Below are 25,674 nucleotides of genomic sequence, written 5' to 3'. Positions count from 1 at the left end.
GCCATATCTTTTCTGAAATGCCTAAATCTGGTAATATTGAGGCTTTTGATGGTGAAATAGAAGATTGGACCACATACGTGGAAAGAGTAGAGGTTTATTGCACTGCAAATGGAATAACAGATGAAAAAAAAGCTTCAGTACTTCTGAACTTAATGGGCGCGAAGACATACGGGCTGTTATGAAATTTAATCACTCCAGCCAAACCAAAGGACAAGACTTTTAAAGAAATTGTTGATACCCTGCAGGAGCATTTAAACCCAACACCGCTGCTGATAGCGGAACGATTCAAGTTCTTCAAGAGAAATCAACACAAGAATGAAAGTAACGCTGATTACCTAACCGAATTAAGAAAGCTATCAAAGTACTGCCAATTCGGAGCAGGACTATCGGATTATCTTCGAGACAAATTTGTTTGCAGTCTCTTAAGTGAAGGAACACAAAAAAGACTGCTTTCTGAAAAAGATTTAACATTGGACAAAGCTTTCAGTATGGCTGTATCATATGAAGCAGCAGCAAAAGGAGCTGCAGAGATACAACAAGAGACACAGGACTTCGGCACCCATAAAATGACACAGGAGTTCGGAAGATGTTATCGCTGCGGCAGATCCACCCATAACCAGAGGGACTGCTGGTTCAAGGGCAAAGCATGCAGGCAATGTGGTAAGATTGGACACATTGCACGAGTATGCCAATCTGGACAAAATAAATCCACTGACAGAAAACAAAAAATCAATAAAGAAAAGTACAGGAAGGTGCAAATGATGACGGACAATAGCTCCGAAGACCAGAATACCGATAGCGACTCCGGAAACAAGAGACTAAGCTGTCTCAAATTACATAATGTACTTGCCAAAGAGGATTACCAAACCATTTGGGTTACCCTCACAATAGCAGGGTCCCCAGTTAAAATGGAGCTAGATACAGGATCAGCTCTAACCGTAATAAATCGACGAGATTACGAGAGGCTATTTTCGCATATACCTCTAAAAGACACATCCATTATCTTAAAAACATATACGGGGCAGAAAGTCTACCCCAAAGGAAAAATAAGGGTGCCTATGGTATACAACGGCAAAGAAATACAAAAGTTGTATTTATACATTCTACAAGATGGTGGTCCACCGTTGTTGGGACGTGAATGGATAAAGAAGATACGTTTAGACTGGCACTCCATTCAGGCACTGACGGTGACCAGTAAGGAAAAAAACAATGATGACATCATACCTGAACGATTAAAAGACATCTTGGCCAACGCCAAAGAAGTGTTTCAAGAGAAACTAGGAACCTTGAAAGGCATCACCGCCTCAATAAAAGTGGAAGATACAGCAATTCCAAAAAATTTTAAGGCAAGACCGGTGCCATACACAATACGTCTGGCAGTCGAGGCAGAGCTGAAGAATTTGGAAAAGGCAGGCGTATTATCCAAAATAGATTGGAGCGAATGGACAACACCCATCGTTCCAGTCATGAAAAAAACATTGAAAAATAACTCTGAGGAACAGAAAAAAATTCGCATCTGTGGGGACTTTAAGGTGACTGTAAACCCGGTCCTTCACACGGTACAGTATCCTCTTCCGAGGATAGAAGATATTTTCGCCTCACTATCCGGAGGGAAACGTTTCACAAAAATTGACTTGGCACAGGCATATCTACAGATGGAGGTTGAGGAGACCTCTAAAAAGTATCTCACAATAAATACACACAAAGGCCTGTACCAGTACAATCGGCTGGTTTTTGGAATAGCATCAGCTCCAGCTATCTGGCAAAGAGCTATGGAGCAAGTCCTGCAAGGGATTCCGGGGACTCAATGCTACCTAGATGACATCCTTATAACAGGAGAAAATGACAACGAGCACCTTGCCAATTTGGAGCAGGTGCTCACTAGGCTGAAAGAACGGGGCCTACGAGCAAATCGCCCCAAGTGCGAATTTTTCCAAAATCAGATATCATATTGTGGCCAGCATTCTCGCAAAGAAGAGAACAGCTGTCAGTGTGCCGAGGAACGTTGATGTGTGGATCCAGAGTGGTGATTCCACCCAAACTCCAGGATAAAGTGCTAAAGGAGCTTCACGAGGGGCATCTGGGTGGAGTGAAAATGAAGAACCTAGCTAGGGCGTTTGTATGGTGGCCAGGTATCGATGGAGACATCAAAGACATGACCAAGAGCTGCCTAGGATGCCAGAAGGTCCAAAATGCTCCGCCACAGGCCCCTCTACATCCATGGGAGTGGCCCTCATCTCCCTGGCAAAGGGTGCACATCGACTTTGCTGGTCCATTTATGGACTCAATGTTCTTAATCGCAGTTGATGCACACTCCAAGTGGCCGGAGGTAACAAAGATGTCCTCCACCACCACGGAAAAAACCATCACAGTATTAAGGACCATATTTGCCAGGAATGGGCTGCTGGAGCAGATATGTTCTGATAATGGACCGCAATTTGTGTCCGAAGAATTCAGAAAGTTCTTAAAGAACAATGGGGTAAAGCACTACACGTCCGCCCCATACCATCCCGCCACCAATGGATTGGCTGAAAGGTTTGTCCAGACCTTCAAGAAGGCCATCAAGGCCATGGGTAATGAAGACATAAAACTTCAGCACAAGGTGGATAACTTCTTATTTGCATATAGGAATGCAACACATATGGTTACTAACCAAACTCCCGCCATGATGTTCTACAATAGAAACCTAAGATGCCGGCTGGATTTGGTCAAGCCCAACATCCGAAGGGACGTGGAGAACCGGCAGTTTCAGGGCATGAATGAAAGGCCAACTAGGGCCTTCCAGATAGGCCAACCGGTTTTGGCCCGGGACTACCGTACCGAGAAATGGCAGCCTGGAACTATCTGCACACGATTAGGACCACTGATGTATACCGTGGACATCGGAGACAGCATAATAAGGCGCCATGCTGACCAAATCATCAAGTCATCCGAAAAGGGACAACCTACACCACCACTCTATACATCTAACGATGAAGTAGAGATACCCATATCTACCTCCGATCCGGTGATACTGGAGCCCGATGAACCCGACACTGGCCTTCAAGCCGAATCAGCCTTGCCAGAAGAACCTACTACACCACCAGAAACTACTACACCCCCGAGGCGTTATCCGGACCGAGTCAGGAAGCCTCCTGAGAGACTAACTTATAATTAATTAATACAGCAATGTATATTATTTTGCATATAACATGTAATTAATAATTACTTAAAATATGATGTACTAGTTAGCTAGAAGGGGAGGAATTGTGGTGTATGTGCCTTTAAGAGCCCCAGGTGTGCGTAATGCCGGTAATTGCCACTTGGGCTATATAAGCCTGTGTATTGTGTATATCCTTTAGAAACCCCCCCCAGACTTGCTTAGTAAATACCTATGAACCAACTCCTGTCTTCAGTGTCTTTATCTACACACGGACACTACAAATACCACCCTGACTCATGATAATGAGCGGGCAGCAGGAATATAACGAGCAGCTTGGAATAATGCTAACAGGCACACCGAGTCTGCGTTCCGCTTCTGTGCACCCCTCGCCCCATGCACCCCTCGCCCCGTGCACCCCTCGCCCCATGCACCCCTCGCCCCGTGCACCCCTCGCCTCTGGATCTCATCCCTCTGCACTCCTCGCCCCGTGCACCCCTCGCTCCATGCACCCCTCACCTTGTGCACCCCTCGCCCCGTGCACTCCTCACCCCGTGCACCCCTCGCTCCGTGCACCCCTCGCTCCATGCACTCCTCACCCCGTGCACCCCTCACCCCGTGCACCCCTCGCCTCTGGATCTCATCCCTCTGCACTCCTCACCCCATGCACCCCTCGCACCGTGCGCCCCTCGCCCTGTGCACCCCTCGCCTCTGGATCTCATCCCTCTGCACTCCTCACCCTGTGCACCCCTCGCCCCGTGCACCCCTCATCCCTTGCACCCCTCGCCCCGTGCACCCCTCGTCCCGTGCACCCCTAGCTCCGTGCACTCCTCGCTCTGTGCACCCCTCGCTCCATGCACTCCTCGTCCCATGCACCCCTTCGCCTCTGGACCTCATCCCTCTGCAGTCCACACCCCATGCACCCCTCACCTTTTCCACCTTTTGTCCCGTGCACCCCTTGCCCCATGCACCCCTCGCCCTGTCCACCACTCGACCTGTGCACCCCTCACCCTTTCCACCCTTCGCCCCACGCACCCCTCACCCTGTGCACCCCTCACCCCATGCACCCCTCTCCCCATGCACCCCTCGCCCTGTGCACCCCTTGCCCCATGCACCCCTCGCCCAGTGCACCCCGTGCACCCCTCACCCTCTCCACCCCTCGCCCCGTGCACCCTTCGCCCCATGCACCCCTCACCCCGTACAACAATTTCCCTGTGCACCCCACACACTGTGCATCCCGCCTCTGTATACCGCTCACTCTGTGCACCACTCCTCCAGTGCAGCAATCGCCCTGCGCACCCCTATCCCCTACGTTCCCCTGTCCTCTATGCTACCCTGCCCCTTGTGCTCCCCGTCCCCCTGCATGCATTGCCCCCGTATGCACCCTCTTAAAAAACCCAGCATAAACCAAATGGGCTGAATGGGCACTGTCTATTCTGCATGATTCTATTATTCTATAATTTTATGATACTCGGAACACTCCCCTCCCCCACTCCCTTTCACTCTCCTACAATCACTGCACCACACGTCACTCCACCTCCTGCTCACACTCACACTTCCTCGCACCTCACATCTGACATACTGCATGCCAGCTATTCGACCATGACTGGCACATTCTCTAACCACCCCACAGACTGTCACTAACACATTCCCTTCCCTCTTGCAGGAGAAGTTTGGCCACAACCTGCGCCAGGAGTCTGTGCCAGGAGGAGGCTGAGCTGCCTGCTCCCTCTCTCCCCCTCGATGATAACGTGCTGGGCATCACGGGCAGGGGGAAAGTCACGGCCGCAGCCAGTAGTGACCCTGGAGCTGACGTCACACAGGGTCTCTTCACACCTTATCCTCTGTTTCCCTTCTCACTTCTCTCTCACCCCACACACTGCATGACAAACTGTAGCTGCTTTCCCCAGACACTTCTCTCTCTGCTCTCCCTTCACACTAAAGCCTAACCCTTGCCTCTCTTTCACTTCAGGTGCTGAAGATTTGAAGATAGCTCAGCTAGTGGAGGAAGAGGAGGCCAGCCTTCCTGATACTGCAGCATCACTCGTTCGCACTGCTGCAAGCACCAGCTCAGAGATTGGCGCCATGCATACTGTACAGGCTAGGCTAGAGGAGGGGTCCTCACGTGGTGAATCACTGGGCACAAGTGTGCAGAAGCTGGGGCAGAGGGATAGGACATCGCAGGTGCCAGCTCACCGGAGGGCGAGATCACAAACTAGCTCTGGTACAGAGGACTCAGATACTGACTTCGAGGGCCCAGGATACTGAAGAAGGCTGATGGACATCTACCAGGAAATGCTGGGGTCACTGGAAATCCTGCCAGAGAGCTTGTGCACAATGGCTCAGAGCATGGAGGGGTCATGCTCCAACTTGTGTTGGGGCTTCGAGCAGAGCAGGGAGATCATTCTGTCCAACATGGAGCGAGCGGTCAGCTCCATCAACACCACGACGACACCTCTCACCATGGGGCCTCTCCTGACATCGCTCACAGCTGAAATGGAAGCTCAGGCGGGCTGCCATCTTGGCTTTGGGGGCCAGTGTTGACAGGGGCTTCCATAGTGTCACCTCAGTCCTCCACTCACTTAGAGCCTGAGGAGAGCTGAGGCCCAGTCCCAGGAGAGTGGCCTGGCTCCATGGGAGAGGCACCCGGTGTCCTCTGTCAGGATGACAGCACGCCTGTTCCCCCGCGACCCCACTCTGCCAATAGCCCTGTTAGTGCCGCACAGCCAGCTGGGCCAGACTGCCCCGGCCCAGGCCGAGAGGCTGTAGCCTGTAGCTGGGCCCTCAAGGCCCAGAGCTGCTCGAGGTCACCCGCCAGTCATCTGAAGAGTCCTCGGTGGAAGCTCAGCAGCCTCCCAGCTCCCAAGCTGTAAACACTGGGCAACACCTTGTATGAGCAATAGGATAGGAACAGGAGCGCACAAGACTAAAGGTGATTGATCATTATTTCTGAAAATTGTTAGATAGAAATGGAATTGAATTGTTTGATCAATGTATTTTTTGTTCTGGATTTGGTGTTTTTTGTTTATTTCTGTCGTGAAGTAAGGCAAGACTCATGAGGCTGAAGTGACTGGCGATAGTACGGATTGTGGTGTGGACTGCAGGACTGTTGGTGTATTCATCGAATCCTAGAATCATACGGCACAGGAGGAGGCCGTTCGCCCCATCGTTCCTGTGCCAGCTCTTTGAAAGAGCTCTCCAATTAGTCCCACTCCCCTGCTCTTTCCCCATAGTCCTGAAAATGTTTCCTTTTTAAGTATTTATCCAATTCCCTTTTGAAAGTTATTATTGAATCTGCTTCCACCGCCCTATCAGGCAGCGCATTCCCGATCACAACTCGCTGCGTGAAAGAATTTCTCCTCATCCCCCCTCCTTACTCTATCAAAACTCTTCATAATTTTGAACACCTCTGCTAAATCTCCCTTTCGCCTTCTCTGCTCTAAGCAGAACAATAACAGCTTCTCTAGACTCTCCACATAAATGAATTCCCTAATCTCAGGTTTAATTCTAGTAAATCTCCTCTGCACCCTCTCCAAGGCCTTGACATCCTTCCTAAATTGAACACAATACTCCAGATGAGGCTTAACCAGTGATTTATAAAGGTTTAGCATAACTTCCTTGCTAGTGTACTCTATGCCTCCATTTATAAAGCCAGACATCCCAAATGCGTTTTTAACAGCCTTATCCACTTGCCCTGCCACCTTCAAAGATTTCTGTACATACACCCCCGGGCCTCCCTGTGCCTGCACCCCCTTTAGAACTGTACCATTTAGTTTATATTGTCTCTCCCCATTCTTCCTACCAAAATGCATCACTTCACACTTCTGAGTTAAATTCCATCTGCCATGTGTCCGCCCATTTCACCAGCCTGTCTGTGTCCTCCTGAAGTCTGTTACTATCCTCCTCACTGTTTACTTTGGCCCAGAAATTCGAGTCGGGGGCTTGCCGCGCGTGTAAGCCCCCGATCTGCACTTACCCGACGCGCCGGCCGTTGAGCTTCAGGGACGCCTGGAATTGCTGTTTTAAAATGTTGACTCCCGGGCAGCGTCTGACGTCACGCCGCCCAGGAGTGCAGCCAGCACGAAGCCTGGAGCGCGCTGTGCAACTGAGACACGCCCCTTGAGGTCTCAATTTAACAGGACACGCCCCCAATGTTTCTGCCAAGCTGCTAAGCATTTTTACATGCAAAGCAGCAGTTTAAATAGGTTTTTGGAAGTTTTTTGAAGCTTTTGGTAACTTTTATAAACTTTTAAAAACGTTTACATTATTTTGAAGAATCTGAAGTAGTGTTAAACAGAATTAAAGCAATTTAAAGACTTTTAAAAGCCCTAAAAGAATTTGTTTAATTCCATTTATTTATTTAACAATGTCGTCATCATACGTGTCTTCACACTGTTCCCTTTGGGGAACTGTATGAAGTGGTGGAAGGATTTATGGCCATGATTAACGCTCATTCCGTGACCGTAACCATCTTTGTAACCAGCCATTAGGGCGGTTAGTCCTATGGCGGGAGGGTTTTACGGGCTCCCACAAGCTATACAAGGAGGGGGGGCCACCCACACCCACGGACGCAAATATCCCACTGGATGTCAACCCAGAATTTAGAGCTGGAGCTCCGACTCCACTTGTCGGGACTGTCTGGAGCGGGGTTCGAAACCCTACCCTGATCTAGGCCCAGCGGCGGGGATCCTACCGCTATGCCAAAGGCCCAATCCAATTAGCAACGTGAAATGGCTGGAATGAGCACAATTCACGGCATTAAAAGAACTCACAATTGAACTGATGATGACCTCAGCAATCTCCTCAAGGAGGTGGAGGCGCAGCGCCTGCTCATCATTGGTAATGAGAAGTCAAAGGCGCCGCAAAAAGGGCAGATGATAGCTTGGTCTTTCAAGTGGCAGCATAGGGCTCCAGTCACGGGGAGGGAAAAGGCGCAGGAAACGTATGGGTGTCACCTTTTGTGCGGAGTGGGCCTTTTGCGTAGCGGTAAGCATCCCCGCCACTGGGCCAGAAGGAGTAGGGTTTCGAACCCCACTCCAGACAGTCCCGGCAAGTGGAGTCGGAGCTCCAACTATAAATTCTGGGTGGACATCCAGCGGGATACTTGTGTCCGTGGGTGTGGGTGCCCCCCCCCCCCAGATGGGTTGTGGGAGCCCGTAAAACCCTCACGCCATAGGACTAACCACCCTAATGGCTGGTTCAAAGATGGTTACGGTCACGGAATGAGCGTTAATCACGGCCATAAATCCTTCCACCACTTCATACAGTTCCCGAAAGGGAACAGTGTGAGGATACGTAAGACGATGACCTCTTGTGCAATGCACCTCCTTGGACCCTCAGTCGCAGATGCGAGGGGGCAAATCGTGCAATTGTTAAATTTTTCATTTTATTGACATGTAAAATGTTGGCCCAGTAATTCCCTTCCAAATGCGCGAGTACGGTCGGGGTACTTACGCGACTGGCCGGAGGAAATGCCGGTTTTCAGCATGCACAGCGCATGCGGGGAAAACCGGCATTTCCTGTCCTCTGAACGAAGGGGTTCAGAGGCAGAACGCGTGCGCAGTAAAATTCGCCGCTTTCATTCATGCAGCCTTGGAACAACTTTACACATGCTTTTTTCAAGTGTAACTTGTAAGGACTTACCCTCACTGAATCCATGAATGAAATCGACGAAGTTCACTGCGCAAGCGCTGCCTGTGCAGTCGCACACGCTGTGCCTATGAACCCCTTCGTTCTGAGGACTGGAAATGCCAGCGTTCCCCGCATGCGCTGTGCATGCTGAACGCCGGCATTTCCAACGGCCAGATGTGTGAGTACCCAGACCGTACTCACGCATTTGGTCACGAATTTCTGGCCCTTTATTTCCAAATTTTGTTTCATCTGCAAACTTTGAAATCATGCCCTTTATAACCAAGTCCAGGTCATTAATATATATCAAACAGAGCGGTGGTCCTAATACCGACCCCGGGGGAACACCACTGTGTACCTCCCTGCCGTCTGTAAACATCCATTCACCACTGTTCTCTCCCTTCTGTCCCTAAGCTAATTTTGTATCCATGCTGCCACTGTCCCTTTTACCCCATGGGCATTAATTTTGCTAACAAGTCTATTATGTGGCACTTTATCAAACACCTTCTTGAAAGTCCATATACAAAATATCGCACTACCCTTATCAACCCTTTCCGTTACTTCATCAAAGAATTCAATCAAATTTGTCAGACATGATTTGCCTTTATAACCAATTTGGATTGGCTTTCATCTATTAACTCACGTTTTTCCAAAAGTCAATTAATTTTGTCCCGGATTAGTGTCTCGGGAAGTTTCCCCACTACCTCTGGAATGGTCCAGGCAGTGGGAGCTTAAGGGCGCTAATTGTTTGCTTGATGATGTTCCTTGAGGCAGTACGGCTCACATTGTAGGCCAGCTCTGCTGCTGTGCCCGGATTCCTGACAGGAGTCCTAAGCCGTGTCCGGAGGGGATAGCCCTTGTCGCCCAGTAGCCAGCCTCTAACCTGCTGGCCAGGTTGGAATAAAGGCAGCGCAGCGGACTGGCGCAGGATGGAAGAGTCATGACTGCTGCCGGGATATGGGGCACAGACCTACAAATGCGTTGCCTGTGGTCGCAAAGCAGCTGGGCATTGAGGCAGTGGAATCCCTTTCAATGATAAAGATGCCAGGCTGGTGCTGGAGAGCGCACAAGGCAATGGGGGTGTAGGCCATGGCACCTTGCACCCTGGGGAAGTCTGCCATGTGGGCAAAGCCTAGTGCTCTCTCGTTCCATGGGGAAGGAGATGTAGGTGTCCCTCCTGGTGTAGAGAGCCTCAGTGATCTCCCTGATTCGACGGTGGACTGCGAACTGTGCGATGTTGCTACTGTCACCTGCTGCAGCCTGAGAGGAGCCCATTGCACAAAGGTTAAGGGTCACGGTTATTACCTGCAAGCAAATGGTGACCCGATTATTGGGCCTTGGACCTCATTACTATCATATTACTGCCAGCACAGTGGCCCACAGGTGAGTGGTCGGAGGCCTCGGACTTGGTATTGCGGGAGTCGGGGAGGGATTGGGGGTCTCGCGGTCAGAGGTCGGGAGAAGGACATCGGGGGCCGGGGTCAGGTTCTGGAGGTCGGAGGTCGGGATCGGGAGCAGCTGCAATCGGGATGGTGATTGTGGTAAATAGGTAACTTATTTTACTTAGGCGATGTTTCGGGTTGGTTTTCCAAACCAATGTTGGAGCAGAGATCTGAAGCTGGCGCTAGGCCTCTTATTTGCTTAAGCAAAGAGTCAAACGCCTGCTTGAGGTGTGGGTAAAGGATCCCTCTTGCTTGTCCTTACCCAATATGATGTGCTTCCTGACATAAGAAAACTACTAGGCACTTGGTCTAAGCGTTAAACAAAGCTTTAATCAACTGTTTTACAACATGGAGGTCTAGTTGTGTCCTTCACTAGTTCCTGTTAAGAATGTCCTGAGCAAGCTGGGCCCGTGCCCGAGTATTTATACTCTCCCTGGACAGCGCCACCAGCAGGCTGCCCAGTATTATTTCATAAGTCATTCCCACATGAATGACAAGAATCATGTCACTTCCTGTCCGCCATTTTGTAGGCCAGGTAGCACCTAAAAAACGGGCATTACATGACCCAACTTATAGAACATAAGACATAAACCTTAACCGGCAGTATGTCAGTTACTTGGCAGCTGCACCTTAAAGGAGAAGACCCTTTTTTGTTCATGTAGCCCACTGCAGTGTGCCTTGGGGCATGCTGGCCACAGGGGTGCCCGTTATTGGGCAGTCTACACTTGCTGTTGCTGTTTGATGGGAAAACTGGTGGCCCTGCTGAACAGTGCATCAGTCACCTGGTTAATACACCTGTGGACAGTAGATTGACTGGCACTGCAGATGTTTCCTGTGCGAGTTTGGAAGGAGCTGGAGGCTTGACCGCTGCGGTGCTGTGGTGACTGTGACTGCCACTGATGGCGATGCCCGAATGGTGGAGCTTGGCAGCAGGCCTCCTTGAAACAGACGGAACAGCCTGTACCTGCCTCCGTGGTGAACCCGGGCATTGCCAGGGTTACAGTGCTGTGCCTGTAGATATGGCCGGGCTCATTGTGAGAAGGGCCCTGGCATCCTCCTTTGTTTCATCCTCCGTTAAATCCAGGATCCTCAGGACAATCCCCACAGTTTTACAGGAGAGTGACAGCAAAAAGAAATGGGCAGTGTGGCTTGAAGGCAAGGGGAGCGGGCTGTGCGTTGAAGGTCCATCTGAAATGGGCACGGTGAGGGCACTGTCTGACAGCAGGAGTATCACAGGTTGTCCCATTGAGTGCGAACCTTGAACTGGTAATAAAACTCTGGACAATCGGGTAAACGGCTCGGGGAGTCAAGGAGCGGCGCTGAACTGTGGATTTCCAGCTTAGAACCAGAAACACTGCGAATGTTACCGGCAGAACAGCAGATCTCTCGCCTTACCTTGGTCATATCTAATATCATACAATACAAACCACTTAGCAGCGGCCGTGCTGACACGGGGGGGGGGGGACAATCTTAATCTACCCTGGGGGAGATTTTTGTGAGGATGGGAAGGGAAGATAATATTCAACCATCCCAAACGCTAGCGCTGGGAGGAAAGTTCCACTCATCCATGGAGGTCACCTTAAGAGTCATGTTTTTGATGTTCAATCGTTACTTCAATAGTTACTTCTTTGAACTACTGAAAGAAATAAGCTCCCAACAGATGTTTTATTCTCTGAATTAACCGTTCGGGTGCAGGGGCATTGAAAAGCATGATGTCGACATGCTAAGCAAGACAGGAGAGCACGGGGGGGAGCTGCCGCTATCTGAAGCACACCCTGGATCGAATGAAGATTTTTAATGGTGCATTTCTGATAAGGGCCAAGAATCCTGCAAGAATATTCAAAGCTTTAACCGGCCATCCATCAGCTCAACAACGCGCTGACACTCTACTGATTTATGGTCAGTCTTCCCGCCGCTGATTCCTCACCCCCAGACACTGCTCTAAGTGTGAGAGGGGAGGGGGGGGGGGGGTGGAAACGGCATTTGAAATATTAGAAAATGGGACAGGAAAATCTGTTAAAGAAAACGTATGATACACAAAAAATAAGCGGCGTTGAGTGAGGCTGCGATCATTAATTCCTTTCTTTGTGGCCTGTTCCTGTCCTGTCCTGTTCGGTGCTGCTTCCTGAAGTCTGAGCAAGGGGCTCATTTACACTGTCACTTAATCTCCCTTGGCGTTCGTCAAGGGCTGAAATATTAAACAGATTTTTTTAAATACTAATCGGAATATTTAAATAATCTTTTGTGTTAGTCCCTAATTATTTGTATTGTCTTTGCTCTCTGCCAGTTTATTTATGAATTATCTTCTCTAATATTTGGTTTGCAATTCTTTGCTCACGCTGGCATGTTCAAAGTGGTTCTTCTTGTCGTTTTAAACGCTGTTTACTGTGTAAAATCACAGACATCTTGGTATTCAGCAATCTCCCTGTGCGTTTTTAAATTGCGCCTTTACCCCTTGGATTAAATTGTGATTAAGTATCTGAGTTCTGTTCCCGACATTTATTTTACACATTAAACCTGACTGCCTGGTGATTTTTGTTACTGGACTAGTGACACAGAAGATCCCCAGTTCAAACCCTAAATTGAATTCGATACAAATTGTGGTCATTTGTGCACTGGCATGTGATAAGTCGACCACGTTGTAGAAACCCTACTGGTTCACACTTGTGCCCTTCAGACAGCGGCCTGGTACCCGGCCTACCTGTGATTGGAGTCCCCACATTGGTTGTCACAGTGCCCTCAGGGACACGAGGGGTGGCCAATTGACAGTCTGAATCCCAAGAACTAACAACATGAATTAAAATGCTGCAAACTAATTTTTTTTCCCCTGCACCATATATGCAGGGTGACATCTTCCCTCCCGTGCACCTCTCTCTCTCTCTCACACACACACAGAATGAGTCACCAGGAGCTGGAACTCCTGTTCTTCTCCACCCGTTGTCATGTGCCGGAGGTTACTGTGCTGCACTCGGAGATTCGAGTTGAACAGGGCTAGGGTTCACACTGCGACGCCACCGTCAACCTCTCTCTCACACACCAACTTGGCCACAGTTGAGAAATGCCCAGCTCCTCAAAGCTCAATATCATTCCCAACCCAGGCTCCAGGTTCCAGGCAGCACACTAGGCCGATATGGAGGAAACCTCGTGTATATCTTGGCACATTAAATATGAAATGAGCAGTTTTACAGATAAGTGTCGTGATTAATTTTGCGTGTGTTTCTCATTCTATGAACCTTGTTGTTAGATGCATGCACTTAATCTGACAGAATGAGGGAAATGATTTGGTGATTTGGATAGCTCAAGAATATTAGCTTTGGAAACGAATTGAGGGACTTTGAGTCCTTTTTTAATGATTGTTGTTCTCATCGGTGCTTTTTGATATTTTTCATTTGTTCACATTCGGATAATCCCATATTTGTTTGGAAATTTAACAGGTGAAAACGGAACCTGATAGAGGACGTTAAGATTATGAAAAGATTTGATAGGGTAATCGTAGAGAAAATATGTTTCGACTTGTGGGGGAGACCAGAACTAGGGGCCATAAATATAAGATGGTCACTAATAAATCTAGAAAGGAAATTCAGGAGAAACTTCTTTACCCAGAGAGCGGTGGGAATGTGGAACTCGCTACCACAGGGAGTGGTTGAGGTGAATAGTAGAGATGCATTTAAGGGGAGGCTGGACAAGTACATGAGGGAGAAAGGAATAGAAAGGAATAAAAATGAAGCTCAAGGTAAGCTCGAGGAACAACACCTCATCTTTCGATTAGGCGCTTTACAGTCCTCTGGACTCAACATTGAGTTCAACAATTTCAGACTATAACCCCTCCATTTTATTAGGCGACAGCTGTTTTTGATTCTGCCATCACCATTTGCAGCATTTAACCACTCCTGTCTTGCATTCTAACACAGACTATCCCTTAACTTCCACCCCCCACCCCTTTCCTGCCTCTACACATGCTTAAACTCTGTTACATTTCCAACTTTTACCAGTTCTGAAGAAGGGTCTCCGACCTGAAACATTGCTGCCTGGCCTGCTGGGTGTTTCCAGCATTTTCTGTTGTTATTAAGGAATAGATGGATATGATGGGGTGAGGTGAAGAGGGGTTGGAGGAGCCTCGTTCGGAGCAGGGACCTGTTGGGCTGTATATTCTATGTCATTCTATGTAAATAGTTGAACCAATGAAGTGTTGATTTGGAGATGTGACCCTGTGGCGATGTGGCACCTTTGAAAGGTGTGAGTTCGTGCGCTGTAGCCACAACTACAGTTCGGGACATCCCGTCGACAGCGAGTCGCCAATCGAAGACAACTTTCACTGGTCACCAGATCAGGAGGTTGCCATTAACTGAAGCTTAAATGCCCGATAAATGGAATAAGGAAACGCAACTCTGGGAATCTGGGAATATTCCTCAGTTCATCATTATCGTTTAGTCTGCAAGATAAAATTAATTCATTGCATAGGATGTCAGTGTCTCAGCGAAAGAATTGGACATCACTCAGGCGCAGAGATCTGCCCGAGTCGACCGTATGCAGTTACTGCGTTTTAATTACTTATAACCAAAATCTATGAGGACATTTTTTGGCTACATGTTTGATAACAGTTCTCATCGGGATGATAGGTTATTGTGTCTATTTTCATTCATCAGCCAAGTCAGCAGTTCTGTCAAGGCACACCGCAGGGGTTAGTAACAGAGCGGCTCCTGCAGTCCAGGCATCTAATAAACAGACTAAGAAAAAGAGAGCTACTGATCTTTGGCCAGTTTTTTCTTCAATTGTAGCTTTGCCTTCATTTTTAGGCTTTGCATGTATTACATTCCTGAATATTGTGTGCGTGTTACCCCGAAAAATAAGTTGAGTTTGGAAGGAGTATGCGCGTGTATTTTATCAGAGCAAACCCGGGAGAGAAATGTCGGAATTCAATTCTGTTCGGGAACTGTATCTATCAAAAGCTGGAAAGGAAGCAGGACTGAGACAAGGGGCAAGGGTGTGAAGTGGAGAATGCTAACTCGTTAAAAAAAAAATACTGTGACATTTCCAAACTAGCTGAGGCACCTCCGGTTTTTGTTTGTTATCTCGCATAATTTCAATGTTTTATTAATTTATTAATAATAGCGAATTATTTAAACCAGGCTATTGGATTTGCTTATCGGGGAGTGGGAGCCAAGGGCGGCGAGGCAACCGCAACAAATCAAAGCTCCAAAATGTTAGATAAAGCAGGCGAGGGCTGGAAGTGCAGGAGTTCCTGTGGCAGTTGAAGTTTCCCCTCACCACAGCAGCTAAGCAGCCCCCTTCCAATCGGACATTTTTATGTTGATAGGACTTGTCACTTAGCAACCCTGTGAAAGCCCTGATATGCATTGATTGCAAACAATTGTCTTTACTTGGTGCAAGTGTTAAGTGAAACAGGCCCAAATGGTTGACCGCTAGTCTTTAGGCGAAATCTTTGTTTGCAAGCATCTTTTAAAGGCATCGGCCGGCGGAATTAAAAGCTGCAGTATATATGATAATAAATCTGTTGTTTGCTCCACTACTTTATTCAGTGGCAGCCAATTTGGCAGAACCCAACCCTCTCTTACAGTGATCTTGACATATTAATCTGGATCCTAGAAGCCTTCAGACTGGGTCCTCCTTTGCTATATGTTATCTGCTTAGACTAATATTGCAATTGCCACCCACTGACATAATTTGTTTCACAGTCACAGCCTAGCAGCATGAATCAAGTGTTGACATTCTAATTTCATGCACACATGGGTGTTTGGCTGAGCTCGGGATAATTTCTAAGTAATACAGTCAATACTGTATGACATAAAGTAATGCTTACCCTTTTGTACTTCGGGGTGAGTTTACCGACACACTGGTGTGCTCTCCCATGTTAACTTTCAGCTGCCCAGGCTGCAAGGTGTATTTCCAGCAACATGCTCATTGTGAGATGTATTTCACTGAAGTTGTTACGTTTTAAATGTCGGTGTTTGAGAAGCAACATTTTTCCATTTTAACCTGCAATTTGCGGTTATAAAAACCAACAGTGGGCTTGCAACACTCTGTTAATCTCAACAGTTAATGTTCTCAGGTTCTCAGAGTTCTGAAGAAGGGTTTCGACCTGAAACGTTAACTCTGTGTCTCTCTCCACGGATGTTGCCTGGCCTGCTGAGTTTTTCCAGCTTTTTCTGTTGTTATTTTAGTTAATGTTCTCAGTTCTCTGTGTTTCCTCAAATTCAATCTGTAAGTTTATATGTTATGGCTCCCTGTGTTATAATGTAAACTTCTGGGGGAAATTCAAAACGCTTTAAATGTATGATTACTGCTAAACCTACCACCGCGTTCTTGGAAATACAGAAGTGTTATGTTATGTTATGAGGGTTAGGTGCTGGGGTGAGTGTGTAGTGTTGGGTGGGAGAAATAGATTTAACGTTTCAGGTCTGGGACCCTTCATCAGAACTGGAAAAAGCTGGAGATGTAACAGACCGTTATCCGTTACATCTCCAGCTTTTTCCAGTTCTGATGAAGGGTCCCAAACCTGAAACGTTAACTCTGTTTCTCTCTCCACGGATGCTGCCTGGCCTGCTGAGTATTTCCAGCGTTTTCTGTTGTTATTTCAGATTTCCAGCATCCACAGTATTGTGCAATTATATTAGTGTAGTGTTGGGTGTTGGATTGAGTGTTGAGTGTGTAGTGTTAAGTTGGGTGTAGTGTTGAGTGTGTAGTGTTGGGTGTTGGATTGAGTGTTGGGTTGAGTAGTGTTAAGTTGGGTGCTGGGGTGAGTGTGTAGTGTTGGGTGTTGGATTGAGTGTTGGGTTGAGTGTGTAGTGTTAAATTGGGTGCTGGGGTGAGTGTGTAGTGTTGGGTGTTGGATTGAGTGTTGGGTTGAGTGTGTAGTGTTAAGTTGGGTGTAGTGTTGAGTGTGTAGTGTTGGGTGTTGGATTGAGTGTTGGGTTGAGTATCTAGTGTTAAGTTGAGTGTGTAGTGTTGGGTGTTGAGTTGTGTGTAGTGTTGGGTGTTGAGTTGTGTGTAGTGTTGGGTGTTGAGTTGGGTGTAGTGTTGGGTGTTGAGTTAAGTGTGTAGTGTTGGGCTGAGTGTTGGGTTAAAGGATTAACGTATTTCCTGTGTTCAGGTATCTGAGCACAAATCCGCACACTTCCGCGATATGTGATATACATATCGGGGAGGTGTGTGGGTTTTATGTGACATATTAGTGTGTAGCACTTCGGTTACTTTTGTGTTTTTGCCACTAACTTTATTGTACTAAATATTGTTGTAAGCAATGGAGGCGAAATATCGAAAGGGAATTACCTCCGCCACTACAAACGATTAGCCGAACAAACTTATCAATTGGAAATATTTTGATTTACCAGCTTTGCGGATTTTCAGCAAGAAAATGTGTTATCAGGTAAAGGGAAGTAAGACAGACCGTCTGCCCGAGTTACATTCAAAATAATGCACGGCATTTGCAAACTGGGTTAGAGTAAATGTTCCCACGCGGATTCAAAGCACGGGGCGCATGATATGGTTCATATTTAATGATAACAAGAATGTTTACAATAGACACCTTATTCCGGCTACCTGCCATGAGCATTTAGCTCGCCCTCCTTCCTCGCTCAACAGGTCGGACTGGGCTCTGTGGGATCTTAGCAGCCCAAAGAACTCCGGAGAGTTGGCATCTCCGTGTCCTTAATCTTGATTTGTTCACGTAGGTCAGTGTTGTAGGGAACCAGGCTGAAAAATGACTGCATCAGCGCATTTGCTCATTAATGCTGCTGTCCTTGGCGCAGTAAATTGATTACCAGCTTTATGCAACTGTTGATTTTGTTAAGAATTATAGTCCCTATTTATTTTTGAAGACCTGCTGTGTCTCAAAGTAAATATAAAATTTTAACAATAAACACTACAAGTAATTGGCTGATGTATGTATTTGACATTCTGCTTCGTAGTTCCTATTGATGTGTAGTCATATTTTCTCCTGATAAAATCGCTGGCATTATTTGTACTGAATTAAAAAGGAAACGGCTCTTAGTTAGATCCTTTGCACCCTTCAGATCTACAGTAAAGCCTTTAAGGACGAGCTGTGTGTCTCCGGGTACAATTAGCACTCGATATTTCGAAAGGCTCGTGTACAATATTCGGACTCATTATTTCCCCCCCCGCACCCACCCTCCGCCGCCCCTCTCCCATTTCTGGGAGAGGAAATATTGAACAAGTGTGACAGACAAATAGGTGTTAAATCAGCTGAGGGCTGTTAGCAGGACAGTGTCTGTTTTTTCGACCCCGATTATTTGTCATAATAATTGCCGGAATCTTTGAAGGAATCGATTTCCTTAAAACCATTTGTTGAAAATAGTTGTATCGTCCCTCGGTATTGCAAATATGTAACACAGGAGGACATGGTTTTATCATACAGCTTTCACAGGCCCATTGTTGGAATTTCACCCGATCTAACCAACCCTTTTCAACAAATACAGACTGGATATAAACTGACTGATCTGTTAATTTCTTATCTGAACCCGTTCACAAAAAATGTTTCTGAGCAGTGTGGACATTGTAATTGGAGAATGGTCTCACCTACCACTATTGAGCTACATGTGCTTCGCAGGATCCTACCTGGTCAAAGTATTTGATTTGGTCACACGAAGCTCCACGATTACTGTGCCCCAGACGGAAGAAGCTCCTGTCAGTGACTCAATGTGAATGTTACCCTTTGACATTCGTCATGGCATGATCTTAAACTAAATAATAAACGTCTGTCCGTTCAATTTCTTTTCCTAAGGTTAAGTTGGTTTATTATTCAGGCTACTGCCCCTGTGTATTAGGGAAGACATAAATTATGCATACTAATTACCTTGGATGGGCTACCAGTTTAATGAATTCTTTTAATTAAACTGCAACACAGGGTTTTGCAAAGGCCGGCCAATATTTCATCGTTACTGGTCTCACCATCCTTCTTGCCCGCGCAGTTCCGTGCAGCAGACTCGCCGAGTCCACATCTGATGCAGCTCAGATCCGGCCTCGCATTTGCCGCAATCCGTTTGGTGAGGAGTTAATAAAGTGATGCCCACAGTAAATACAGCTGATGGTCCCTCCATCTGGATTATGACACACGATGATGGCTGCAGGTTAAAGATTTGATGTATAGATGTGCATTTCATTGCCCCTGAATAGTATTAAAATTTCCGGATGAGTAGGCGAGCAATAAACAGATTGGACAGTCAGTGTGTATATCTTATTATTTTGCATAATAATGAGATATAGGTTTATAATGTACCAGGCTGTCCCCAGTTTGTCTAAATTACCATTATGATTGTAAAAAATGTATATGATAAAACAACACACGTCCCGTCCTAACAACAATACCCATCGCTGTCGCCGCAGTTTATTTTAATATGGTCATAAAATAGAAGGATCGCTGGTGTGGATTGTGCTGATCATTTCCTAAACTATTTCTGTGGCTGTTTTTTTGAAATATCGTCTTTATAAAAAAAAATCCTTCTGGCTTAACTTATATATTAAATAATATTCCATCCAGGTCCGCCCTTTTAGAAGTTACCTGAACTTTGTTCGACTGCAGCCTATCGACTCACATCTAACACGAGGAAGGCGCTGACACGCGTTCATCGGGAAAGAAGGGATTCGGGATGTCGTCCTGATCCCATCTGGGATCCTGCTTCTTAAAAAGATGGGCTGCGGATATTCATACTGAAACCCGTCCGCAGTCTGTGCAAAAAAAAACAACTGCGGCGTCTCTGCCCGGTGGAGAGCAGTGTGGCGAATCGCGGTGTGTTTTCAAAATGAATGCAAAAGCGAGTTGGTACATCGGGAGCAAGACCCGCCAAGGTGCTGGGTCCATTCACTTCTCAACAACTTGTGCCTGTTATTCAATTGCAAAAATAAACATGTATTCACAGTCTGAAAGTTTCTCCAGGCCGCCCCGAGATGGACTCTGCCCTATTAATATGCACAGTCTGTTGGTGCAGTTTAACGTCGCCTTGCTGAGCAAACCGCAACTATTTGACAAATGTTTTGTCAGTCACTTCAGGATGACGCAATTGCTTAACAAATAGTTGCAGAGTTTGGTGTTTGTCTGACGGGCAAATCGTTTCAAACTCACCCCTTTGTGTGACCAGCGCTCAATGGGGAGGAGGTCGAGGCGTCTTTCCTGTACGGGTTATGATCACTGACAGAGATCACGAGAGTGTGTAAATTCACCCTGATGTGTAAATGCGCCGCGAGTGTGCAAATTCACTTTGATGTGTAAATTCACCCGAGTGTGCAAAATCACGCTAAGTATGTAAATGTGTTCTGGACGTTTAAATTCACGCTGAGTGTTTGATACATTCTGAGTGTGTAAATTCACACCGAGTGTTTAAATACATTCTGAGTGTGTAAATTCACGCTGAGTGTTTAAATACATTCCGAGTGTGTAAATTCAGAGTGTGTAAATTCACACGGAGTGTTTAAATACATTCCGAGTGTGTAAATTCAGAGTGTGTAAATTCACACGGAGTGTTTAAATACATTCTGAGTGTGTAAATTCAGAGTGTGTAAATTCACACGGAGTGTTTAAATACATTCTGAGTGTGTAAATTCAGAGTGTGTAAATTCACACGGAGTGTTTAAATACATTCTGAGTGTGTACATTCAGAGTGTGTAAATTCACACGGAGTGTTTAAATACATTCTGAGTGTGTACATTCAGAGTGTGTAAATTCACACCGAGTGTTTAAATACATTCTGAGTGTGTACATTCCGAGTGTGTAAATTCACGCTGAGTGTTTTAAATTCTCTCAAAGTACAATTTGAGCGGCTGACTCAGATCCAGTATTCTTTATTCTGGAGTTCCGCGGTTGTGTGGATTTACTCGCCGAGTTATTGCCTCCAAACTCTCCTGTCTGAGCCCAGTGTTAAATTAAGTGCATTCAGCTGACAAACTGTTTTGTTTTAAAACTTCTGTTTTCTATTTAGCTCCCAGGATTGTCTAGTTTTTTAGCGCCCTGTGCTGTAGGTGTCCCCTCTCTCTGTGTCGGTTTAACAGCGCGGTACCGGGGCCAAGACAAAGGGTTAAGATGAATTGTAATTCCTCCCGAGTTCTGAGACCGGTCTCCTAGTACCGCGGTCAGAAATGTGTTTGTGAGAATCCAGGGTTTTTGTCTCGTTAAAAAAAGGGCTAAATCTACATCGGTGGCCCAGTGTACGCAGGCTATTCTTCAAAGTTTCTATTGAAGTGAATGAGGCTGAATGAAGTTCCCGGGAACCTGTATTTGATCTACTCGATTGCATAAACTGACAGAATTCTAATATATTTGTTTAATACTATTCAATGGGCTCGCTTTTCGAAACTGCATATTCCCCTCGCAACAGTCAAGCTTTTTCTCCGTTCAATAACAAAACCGTCTAGGCTGGCCAGGGCTAGGAGCTGATCTGATTTTCAGAATTGTTTGAGCGACGCAAAGTGCTAAAGTAGGGAACAGATGTGATGGGCTTGTGGATTCCAACAGTGGGGTCTGGGTTATTACTCCGCTGCGGGCGATCGACCGCCTCTCTCTCTCTCTCTCCCTCTCCCCCCCCTCTCTCTCTGAAGCTGTAATTGAAACATATTAATTAGATCATTTAAAAAAGAAACAAATAACGGCGGCTAAATGTTTCCTTAAAAAAAAAACCCGAGCTTTGCGGCGACCGGGCTGAGGCGCGCTGCGAGCTTTGGACACACAATTGATAAGCAGAGCGCTGAGATAGTTCACTTGTCTCCATAGATTTTTCCCGTGAACGGATATAATGATGAGCTTTTAAGTAGGTGGTATTCTTTTGCAAAGCTTGTTGATATAATTGTGCTGAGTGTGTGATGAATGGTCTCGGATGTCCCTTGTGTGACGGGCCGCCGGCTTCATGCATTTTAATCAGCCGCTGCAGAGAGGGCTCGCCGGGCTGTTTGCGCTGCCTTTCTTGTTTGTGTGTGGGATTCGCACAATTAGAGATATATATATATAATATTTTGCTCACACACAGATCCTGTCTGAAGGTTCATTATCCGCCATCAACAAAATAACAATCGGATCCTCTTTCAGTCCAACTGGTGCAAAGCCCGGGGAGACGGGGCTAACCTGCGGATTAAGAGCTGCCTGCAAGGGGCAGCCTGTGATTACTGGACCGTTTGCAAACTAATACATTGACGGCTGTGCTGATGATTTGTGAGAGAGATAAACCAGTCGACAGCCACGGCGCGGTTATTTGCAAACTAGGAAACGGGGAGCAGCCTGAGATAATGATATTTAAATTGGGGGGAGGCCGCAGTTCGAGTTTAAGAGAAACAGACGCAAACAGTAAACAAGGTCCCAATTGTGAAGTTTAGTGAAGGCTGGTGGCGCTCACAGAGACTCGCCCCCCCCCCTCTCTCCCACCCCTGTTATAAACCAGGAACTCGAGGCAGATTTTCCTGAACTAAAGCTTGCAATCAAACCCTGCAGGAGAGCGTCCGCCTGTAACATAGAAAGAGCCTCCTGTTTCTAAACACATCTGCACAACAGAATTAAAAACTCGCCAAAAATAAACAGGTAAAGAGAGCACATTTACTCAGAACTGAACTCGGTAGAGAAGGAAGATTTTTTAAAAATAGATCAGAACCACCGGCGGATTCACGTGAACTTCACATCGCGAGTTTGAACCAAGTCGGATCCGAAGCGAATTCTAAACATTTGGATGCTGTACCCCGCGCGCCTTCATTGTACTGTTTGTCTAGAATATAATGCAACCGCTGTCCGCGTTTGCTGTGATCTCGGCTGGTGCTCTGCGTCCAAAACCTGTTGGAAAGTTATTCCAGAAACCGGTCTGATTGTTTCTCGCAAACTTCACCTCGGCTCTCGGGAAGATGCGCCGTTCTGCCTGGACAGTAACGCCGTCTCCCTGTCTCTCGCTCGCCGAATGATACACAATTGGCGTTTTATTTTTGTTCACAGCAACACACGGGAATTTCTGGTATTGTAGGTATTTTAATGAGAAAATATTTTTGGATAACCTAGTCCATAATTTAAAGCAGACAGTTTTTTTTTCCGTGTAGAGCATGCATGCAGCAACTAACAAATCTTACACCCATCATGCCGCTGTACATAAACCAAAGTCAACTTTTTTTTTTACAGGCTTGACAAATGCTTTGTGGGTTTCACGACACTGTTAGAAAACACGGGACAGAATGATCAGCGGTTTGCGGGTCACAGGGAGTCTACAGCTCAAGCGAATGGAATTTTGTTCAGAGGCTGGCCGCCTCTCCTTATCTTATTCAACACCGACCACTTACATTTTACAATTTTTTTTTTTTAAAACGGAGGCAGGGAAACAGGTGGACAGTCCTCTCTGAGGTCCGGAAACCTTTGCTTTTCCCCCAGTCAAACTTTGGAGCCGCTTAACCCTGCTCCTCTGTGTGTGTGTGTGTATGTGTGTCCAAGGGGTCAGTGCACCGCCACCGACTGCAGAGCGGCGCCCGCGTTTGTTAAAGTCTCGCTGGGGCTGGGACTTCTCTGGCCGGTCGCCATCTGCGGGGAGGTGGGGCTCAGGGCCGGGGGGCTATTGGCCAGGATGGCCGAGATGGGGGCGGGTAAAGCCGGCAACGGCGGCACGCCGGACGGGGTGGGCTTGATGGGCACCGGGATGGCCGGTAGAGTCTGTCCGCCGTGACACAGCGGCTTAATCGGGACGCCGTAAGCACTGTAATCGCCGCTGGGCACCGAGAGCGGGGGCGCCGTGTCCATAACGCTGGTGCTGTACATATGAGGCCAGGCGGTGCCAATACTGCTGCCGACAGAGGCCAGTTGGTTGTGCATGGGATAGCCGGCGTGCATGGGCTGCACGGCCGAGAAAGCCAGTCCGCTGGTCATCACGTTTTTGTATTCTCTGGCGATGATGTTCTCGATGGCGAAGGGATGCTTGAAACTGGTGCTCTGCGAGACCCCCATGTTGTAGGTGGGTAACTGCGGCAGGTGGGTCCCCGAGACGGCCAGGGCGCTCAGCCTGAGTTTAGCCTGCTGCTGGAGGTAGTGAGTGGCGTCCGCCTGCTTGTTCACCGCCAAGTGGTCGGCTTTCAGCACTTTGAAACGCTTGCGGCGCCTCAGGAAGCTGCCGTTCTCGAACATGTCCCCGCAGTTAGGATGCAGAGCCCAGAAACTGCCCTTCCCCGGCTGGTCGGGTCGGCGAGGGATCTTGATGAAGCAATCGTTGAAGGAAAGATTGTGCCTCAGCGAGTTCTGCCACCTCTGCGTGTTCTCTCTGTAGTAAGGGAAACGATCCATGATGAACTTGTAGATCTCGCTGAGAGGCAGCATCTTCTCCGGGGAGCTCTGGATGGCCATGGCGGTCAAGGAAATGTAAGAGTAGGGCGGCTTCTGGTCGCTGTAGGTGTTTCTGCCCGGACGAGGCATCTTCGATAATAAAGTCTGAACGAAACGACAGAACGATCCGACCACTCAAAACCACAGCGACTCGAAACAACCCGCACCTCAAAGTTAGCCGAACTTCTCAAACAGTCCGTCTTCTGCGTGGAATCTCCCGGCGAGACTCGGCGTGTAGCCCAGTGCCCCCCCACCACCACTACCACCCCCCAAAAAAAAAACACACACCCCCGGCGACGCTGTTTAAAAAACGAAAGAAATTGAGCACGACCAGCGAAATAAGCCGCTTCCCCGCACAGCGAGAGGATCTGCTCCCCCTCCTCCTCCTCCTCCTCCTCCCTCCCCTCCCCTGCTTCACTCAGACTCGCCAAGTGCCTGCCTCCATGTCCTGCGCCGCTGCCTCTGATAGTTTCATGTAGTGACATGTGTAAGACGCTCGGTTAATGTAGCACTCTGGCCGTCACATGACTGGCGCATTCGTGGGGGGAGAGAGAGAGAAAAAAGTAGAATCTGCTTTTCATTTACACCTCTTTACATGGCCACCTCTGGCCAATAGAAATCATTTACATTCCCACACAGTCAGGGGGGTCAAATCCCGAATTGGGAAAAAAAAAAGAGGCGGAAGCCGGAATTGGAGGGGGAGAGTGGCCAGTGAACAGGCGAGGTACCCGCCGGGCGACCTCCCCAAGTACTTGGCAAGGGCGCTCAATCCGCATTACCCATTTTACAAAATGAAAGCACCCAGAGCAGCGCCGGAGTCGGGGTTTTTTGTTTTTAAATGGAATGTGCCCGGTGTAGATTGTAGGCTGTGGGTGATCTGTGGGTCAACACTACCCGGAGACACAGAGTTGGAGATAAATAAACTTCATGCTCCGGGCACCAGGCACAGGGTGTCAAATAGCGACTGCTCAGGCTGTGGGACCCGGGCGCGTTGAATTCTTTCCAATTGTGTTGTGAGCTTTAAAAGTGTGACATAAAATCGCCACACTCGGGGTGATTTCACTGCGGCAGACACGCGCTTATTTGCTAACATAACACACACACACAAAAATAACTCGATTCCTTTTTTCTTACCGAGGTCGAGCACAGAAGAAGAAAGT

The 25,674-nt window shown here is 47.5% G+C and overlaps 1 protein-coding gene across 1 annotated transcript; it reads right to left on the bottom strand.

Annotated features, from left to right (window-relative positions):
* Positions 1-22,748: 22,748 nt before the first annotated feature.
* On the bottom strand, positions 22,749-24,757 carry foxb1a (forkhead box B1a). Its single transcript, XM_085972018.1, has one exon. It carries the CDS (start codon positions 24,602-24,604, stop codon positions 23,639-23,641), a length of 966 nt encoding a protein of 321 aa, XP_085828144.1. The 5' UTR covers positions 24,605-24,757; the 3' UTR covers positions 22,749-23,638.
* Between the last annotated feature and the right edge of the window lie 917 nt (positions 24,758-25,674).

Source organism: Somniosus microcephalus, chromosome 32, assembly GCF_052327205.1.
Source record: "Somniosus microcephalus isolate GS21.2 chromosome 32, FLI_Smic_1.0, whole genome shotgun sequence".
In the NCBI taxonomy this organism is placed as follows: domain Eukaryota; kingdom Metazoa; phylum Chordata; class Chondrichthyes; order Squaliformes; family Somniosidae; genus Somniosus; species Somniosus microcephalus.
The sequence above is the reverse complement of the archived record's forward strand: the minus strand, read 5'-3'. Positions and strand labels throughout refer to the sequence as shown.

Excerpts from the sequence above, each read along its gene's own strand:
- foxb1a (XM_085972018.1), bottom strand. The coding sequence starts at position 24,604 with ATGCCTCGTCCGGGCAGAAACACCTACAGCGACCAGAAGCCGCCCTAC.